Source organism: Eriocheir sinensis, chromosome 52 (assembly GCF_024679095.1).
Source record: "Eriocheir sinensis breed Jianghai 21 chromosome 52, ASM2467909v1, whole genome shotgun sequence".
In the NCBI taxonomy this organism is placed as follows: Eukaryota; Metazoa; Arthropoda; class Malacostraca; order Decapoda; family Varunidae; genus Eriocheir; species Eriocheir sinensis.
This window is the reverse complement of record NC_066560.1, coordinates 4,904,122-4,911,504: the sequence shown is the minus strand read 5'-3', so window position 1 is coordinate 4,911,504 and position 7,383 is coordinate 4,904,122. Positions and strand designations below refer to the sequence as shown.

General features: G+C 37.7%; 2 protein-coding genes across 2 annotated transcripts in view; both read right to left on the bottom strand.

Moving 5' to 3' along the window:
• LOC126982933 (neprilysin-1-like) overlaps positions 1 to 7,383 on the bottom strand; it is a 53,457-nt gene that overhangs the window by 45,858 nt on the left and 216 nt on the right. The window lies entirely within an intron of this gene.
• LOC126982831 (uncharacterized) lies at positions 5,525 to 6,229 on the bottom strand. The gene has a single exon (XM_050835104.1). The coding sequence runs from the start codon at positions 6,227 to 6,229 to the stop codon at positions 5,525 to 5,527; it is 705 nt and encodes a 234-aa protein (XP_050691061.1).

The window sequence follows — 7,383 nt, the reverse complement described above, 5'->3', positions numbered from 1 at the left end:
ATCTATTGGGTAAGGAGAACGAGTCTGTCCGTCAGTCCGCATAGGAGACATTTCAGAATCCCTACACCCAGAAATGATTTAGTAGACCGCACAAACTTAACTATTCTGAAACACAAGCCGCGAGGACTCCACGGCTTTTGATTTTTCTTTGTAAAGGTTAACTGTGAGGGGCCGCTGAAGCCGCTGTCATCACGTTACTGTTTAATTTCTAGCCGGGTAGTCATCACTTTTCTGTCCAACTTCTCAATGCGTGGTGGCCTAGTGGGTTAAAGTGTCATCACAGAAGTTAACAGCCAGGGCGAGAGGTTCGAGCCCCAGCGCCGCCGTGTGATGCCAAGAAGGGCATCCAACCCCAAACCCCAAACCACGACCTTAAATCATCGACGTCATATCATTACAACGAAGGTAAAAATCTGCCAAAACAATGATTAAAGCAAGAGTTAATCAGCATCTACATTTAACTTGAGTTCAGCAAAAGCGAGGAATACTTATCAAACATGTTATATTTAAGTAGGTAACAATAGAACGTCAAGATGGTAACGCGAGGCAGCTTGGAGACGGATGGAGGCGAGTGCTTTGTCGCCGTGGGGGTCTAGTGTGACCTGACTACAGTACAGCTTTCAACAGATACACAATTTAATGTCCCCAAAGACTCAGTCGGGAAGGAATACAATATCAAGGATGTTTCGTCATGGCTTCAACCCTGCAGACAATACGGGGAAGCGACACGACTGACACTCGTGCGATCAGTAATTTTCATTGCATATCATTCACACGTTTGTTCCTCTCAATGATGCTTTTAGAACAGCTTCCCTTCTGTACCAACTAGCGCCTGACTTTCTCTTCTTTATTTCCTTCACCAATAGCCCAGAATAGAATGGATAGGTTGGATGGCTTTAAAGGGTAGACAGTTGTTTTCTAGTACTTGAGTTAGTCTGTATTTCAAAGAGCTTGGAGTGGTCGATGTTACGGAAATTCTTTAGGTACTTGAAGACCTTAATCATATCTCCTCGTCGGTGTTTTTTTTCCAGCGTGAAGAGGTTGAGTCGCCTGAGCCGTTCTTCATATGGCAGGGCCCTCAAGGGTGGAATCATCTTCGTAGCGCGGCACTGAATTCTTTCTAAAAATTCTAATATTAGAGAGAATGAACAAGAGAAAGAAAAGGGAGAAAAGGGAATAGGGTAAATGAAAAGGAATTGAAAGAAGAAATGATAATGAAGAGAATGAAAAGGGAAGAAATAGAGGGGGGAAAGAAAAGGATCTGAAAGGAGAAAAGATAAATACGAAAGAGAAAAAGGAAGAATAGAAAATGAATATAAAAAAATACAGAAGAAAAGAATAAAGGAAGAAAAGAGAGGGAAGGAGAAGAAAAGGATCTGAAAGGTGAAAAACGGATAGAAAACAGAAAGAAAAGGAAGAAAAGAAAAGGAATTTCAAAGAGAAATGACAGAGAAAAAAAAAGACAGGAAAAGGAATTGAAAGGAGAAAGGACGAAGAAGAAAAAAAGGAAAAAAAAGCGAATGGGACAGGAGAAGAAAAGACATTAAAAGGAGAAAAGATAAAGAAGAGAACGAAAAAATAAGAAAAGAAATTAATTAAATGTAAAAATGATAGAAAAGAGAAAGAAGAAAGACAAGCAAAGATATTGAAAGGAGAAAGGATAGAGACGGAAAAGAAAAAGGAAAAAATGAGACGGGGAGGAAAGGGCAATGAAACTGAAAGGAATAGATGAAGGGCAGTCGCGCGGCCCCGAGGGGAGTGTAAAGGTGAATGATGGAGGAGCCGCGTGATAGGCCAGTGCCCGAGAGATCAACGGGAGTTACTGATGCAGGAGAACAGGAATCGTCCACCAGTGCTTTATGCATGGAGATGGGGGGAGAGAGAGAGAAAGGGATAGATAGATAGATAGATAGATAGATAGATAGATAAATGGATAGATATGTAGAATGATAGAGAAAGGAGAGAGAGGGATATTTGGTATTGTGAATAATTTTGATTTTTCTTATTTAGTATTGCAATATAGTAGCCATGTAGCCGTGGTAGGAGTGTTGTGGTGGTGGTAGTAGTGGTAGTAGTTGATGGTAGTAGTAGTAGTATTAGTAGTAGTAGTAGTAGTGGCAGTGGTAATAGTAGTAGTAGTAGTAGTAGCAGTAGTGGTAACATTAGTAGTAGTAGTAATAGTAGTAGTAGTAGTAGTAGTGGTGGTAACAGTGGCTGCCTAATCTCAACTCTTATACAAGATAAACACTGTTCGTCGGCTATGTGTTCTAACAGAAAGGTTTCATCAATGTGTCACCAACTGAAAGTCTCGGTAAATCTCCAGCCAATTTTAGCACCAACACAATGATCAGCAAAAGCTTTTTCAGCAAGATATACACGAGACTGATACCACTTTTCCATTGCCTACAAGACGATTAGTGTGTTAAGGGCGGAGCGTTACCTGGGCAGCGACGCGGTAAACTCTACGGACGAAGCCTGCCACGTTTACATTACTCAACGTTTCCCACATGCCATAACGTTCGCTCTTGCACATAGTTTTGCTTTTGAGTCGCTTCCTGGCTTCTTACAGGGTGAAAGGGTTTATTATCGTAGTGACTTGACAACGTTTGGAAATGGGATTGGTATGTAAAAGTAGTGAATAATATAACAGCTCTCCTTTCATACATATTCGTCATAATTTCACCCTTACTTCTTTTTCTTTTACTACTTTTTCTTCTGCTACCACCTACCGATACACATTTTTACCGCTTCCACCACCACTGCCTTCACATCCATCACCCCCATCACCTCCATCACCCCCATCACCTCCATTATCACCACTACCACCACCACCACCTCCACCAGAACTGGCAGAATAGCTTATTTATTCAAGGGGGGGAGATTGGAGTCAGGGAATATTTATCGTCTTGGTTTTTATCATGGATGTCTGTCATTAAGAAAGGTTTTTGTGTGTGTATGTACGTGTGTGTGTGTGTGTGTGTGTGTGTGTGTGTGTGTGTGTGTGTGTGTGTGTTTAGGCGGCAACACACACACCACACACACACACACACACACACACACACACACACACACACACACACACACACACACACACACACACACCAGAGCGGGAAATCCGACATCAGCTTAAATAATATAAGCCTCTTACCTGTAATAGCACACAATTTACGGGTAGGCGAAAAAAGGGAGATATCTTACTCATCATGATTAAACACATGGACCAGTCATTATACATACATACATGCGTATATACATACAAAAAATTATACATACATAATATATACATAGACAGCAAGCAGAAAGACAGACATAAAGATATTAAAAGTCAATCATCTATCAATATATCTATCCGTACATACAGGGATACCTGCTAACATGTACACTTATCTATCTATCTATCTATCTATCTATCTGTATGTCTGTTTATCTATCTAACTATCTAAAATATATATATATATATATATATATATATATATATATATATATATATATATATATATATATATATATATATATATATATATATATATATATATATATATATATATATATATCTTCATGCACACATATATGCATACATACATACATACATACATACATACATACATACATACATAGACAAACAGACAGAGAAACTGGACAGTCATACAGAGAGAGAATGATCTATCAATCAATCAATCCATTTTTTTCTATACCTACCTACATACATATATACATAATTACATACATACATACTTATTTACATACATACATACACATACATACACACAGACACAGTCTCACACGTTATTTATTAAGGCGTTCAGAGTGATGCAAGAGAAGAATGGAATTATTCGTGCGCGGGTGAAAGCTTTTAAATATTTTGTCAGCTTGAGGCAAATATATTGATGTCGTAAGTTGTTGATTTTTATTTTACTCTTTAATGAAGGTTAGTTAATGAATTGCGCGTTTTACTGTCGGATATTGCTGTTGTTGTTGTTGTTGTTGTTATTACTATTATTATTTATATCATTATTGTCATCATCATCATTATTATTATTTCTATCATTATTGTCATCATCATTATTATTATTATTATTATTATTATTATTATTATTATTATTATTATTATTATTATTATTATTATTATTATTATTATTATTATTATTATTATTATTATTATTATTATTATTATTATTATTATTATTATTATTATTATTATTATTATTATTATTATTATTATTATTATTATTATTATTATTATTATTATTATTATTATTATTATTATTATTATTATTATTATTATTATTATTATTATTATTATTATTATTATTATTATTATTATTATTATTATTATTATTATTATTATTATTATTATTATTATTATTATTATTATTATTATTATTATTATTATTATTATTATTATTATTATTATTATTATTATTATTATTATTATTATTATTATTATTATTATTATTATTATTATTATTATTATTATTATTATTATTATTATTATTATTATTATTATTATTATTATTATTATTATTATTATTATTATTATTATTATTATTATTATTATTATTATTATTATTATTATTATTATTATTATTATTATTATTATTATTATTATTATTATTATTATTATTATTATTATTATTATTATTATTATTATTATTATTATTATTATTATTATTATTATTATTATTATTATTATTATTATTATTATTATTATTATTGTCATCATCATTATTATTGTTATCATGATTATTCTTGTCATCATCATTATTATTGTCATCATCATTTTTATTATTATTTTTATTATTATTATTATTATTATTATTATTATTATATATATATTTTTTTTTTGTATTTGTATTTGTATTTTTATTTTATTTTTATTCTTATTTTTATTTTTGTTTTTATTTGTATTTGTATTTGTATTTGTATTTATATTTTTACTTTTATTTGTACTTTTATTTATTCCTGCATGAAGGAAAAACAGCCGAGTATGAGGAGCTGAAGGGAGAGAGGTGCAGGAAAAGGTTTATGCGCCACTCTATTTATCTCTCATTTTCGTACATTTGGTTTCATAGTATTGTTTCAAATTCATGCTAGTGTGATGCCAGAATTTTCCCAGAAAGACGATGGCGGTCTCACCTTTTTTTAGATAATGAATGGCGTGGTCAGGAAACCGGACGAGAGCGAGGTGTGTGAAGTCGTCGGTTTGGGACAAGCTGGGCACAGCCACGGCCGATGCGGGGGCGGCTGACACCCCCGGCACGAGGCAGCGGGATGGGGGGCGCGCGCTCATGCAACTCTGAATGTAAAACTCTGTGATTCAAATATTACCTTCAGGACGATTTACTCATAGATAGAAAGGTTTTAAGTAATGTAAGAAATGTAAGAAATGCAATTCCAGACAGCGAACTCAAGGCCCGGGTCTAAGGCTTGTCACAGGCTTTTGTGAGAAATCTTGCCCGAACAGTCCTTGAACAAGAGCCTTGGAGTGAAGAAACGCTGCTGGCCGGAAGAAGAAACTGCCAGGTTAGTTGAGCGCATCTTTTATTTCATAGGTTTCTTCTCGACGCTCATTTTCAATTGTCGTTTCCGTCTCATCAGTCATGCCACTGGGATCTTCATCAGTGACATTTTCAATTGTCGTTTCCGTCACATCAGTCATGTCACTGGGATCTTCATCAGCGACATTTTCAACTGTCTTTTCCGTCTCATCAGTCATGTCACTGGGATCTTCATCAGTGACATTTTCAACTGTCGTTTCCGTCTCATCAGTCATGCCACTGGGATCTTCATCAGTGACATTTTCAATTGTCGTTTCCGTCTCATCAGTCATGTCACTGGGATCTTCATCAGTGACATTTTCAATTGTCGTTTCCGTCTCATCAGTCATGTCACTGGGATCTTCATCAGTGACATTTTCAATTGTCGTTTCCGTCTCATCAGTCATGTCACTGGGATCTTCATCAGTGACATTTTCAATTGTCTTTTCAGTCTCATCAGTCATGTCACTGGGATCTTCATCAGTGACATTTTCAATTGTCTTTTCGATCTCATCAGTCATGTCACTGGGATCTTCATCAGTGACATTTTCAATCGTCTTTTCAGTCTCATCAGTCATGTCACTGGGATCTTCATCAGTGACATTTTCAATCGTCTTTTCAGTCTCATCAGTCATGCCACTGGGATCTTCATCAGTGACATTTTCAATCGTCTTTTCAGTCTCATCAGTCATGTCACTGGGATCTTCATCAGCGACATTTTCACTTGTCGCTGATGAAGATCCCAGTGGCATGACTGACGAGACAGAGGAGGATCACGCCGCCCTGCAGCGGCAGCACACAGGACTGTTGGACGAAACGCTCCCGCTGCGTGCTGCCCTGGCGAGGGAGCAAAGGGCCGGCGAAAACCTCCGGCTGGAAAATGCTCTCCTAGCCTCCTCCCTCCAGAAGACACGCCAGTCAGCTGCCGCCCTGCATAGGGTTATTCAGGCACAAGCAATGGCGAGGAGGGAACTGGAGAGCACAAAGCTATCGTTAGATCAAGATAGTTCCGCCCTTCTTGCCGGTGAAGATGTCACCGATGAATACACCACTGGCATGACTGACGAGATGGAAGAGACAATTCAATATGTCAACGATAAAGATGCCAGTGGCATAAACGACGACATGGAAAAGACAGTTGAAAATGTCACTGATGAAGATCCCAGTGGCACGACTGATGAGACGGAAATGACAATTGAAAATGTCGCTGATGAAGATCAAAGTGACATGACTGATGTGACGGAAAAGACAGTTGAAAATGTCGCTGATGAAGATCCCAGTGGCGAAGAGCACGTGCCTGCCCAGCAGCTCCTGGTGCCGCTCCTGCAGCTGGAGGAGTCTCTGCCCCTGGGATTCCAAGTCCTTCCGCCAACTGGCCTGTTGCTGCAGGAGGCTTGTTAGGACCTCCTGATGTGCGTAGCTCCTGCCCCGAAGGGCGACGGCGTCCTGTAGGAGGAACCGGGCTTTGCCCAGCAGCCTGTTCCTCTCTGCCGCGCACGGACTTGTCGGGAGAAGGAGGGACCCGTCCGGGCGCGGGCCGTCACCCTTGCTGTCCTCATCCTTGGCGAGGCCAGTGGGTGCAATGACCCAGGACTCCTGGGCCAAGGTGGCCGTCCATGACCAGCAGAGGAGGGCGAGGACCTGAACAAGACGCATAGTGAAAGAGCAACTGGAGCAACTGGAAATGAAAATAAGTGAGTGAGAGGGTGAGAAACAGAGAGAGCGAAAGAGGGATACGTGCCTGACACCGAAGACCGCATGAAAATAGGGAGATTTTGTGGAGAAGAACTGTAGGGGAACAAAATAGACTTCAAGAAATGAGGAAAGATATGTGAAGGATATGGGA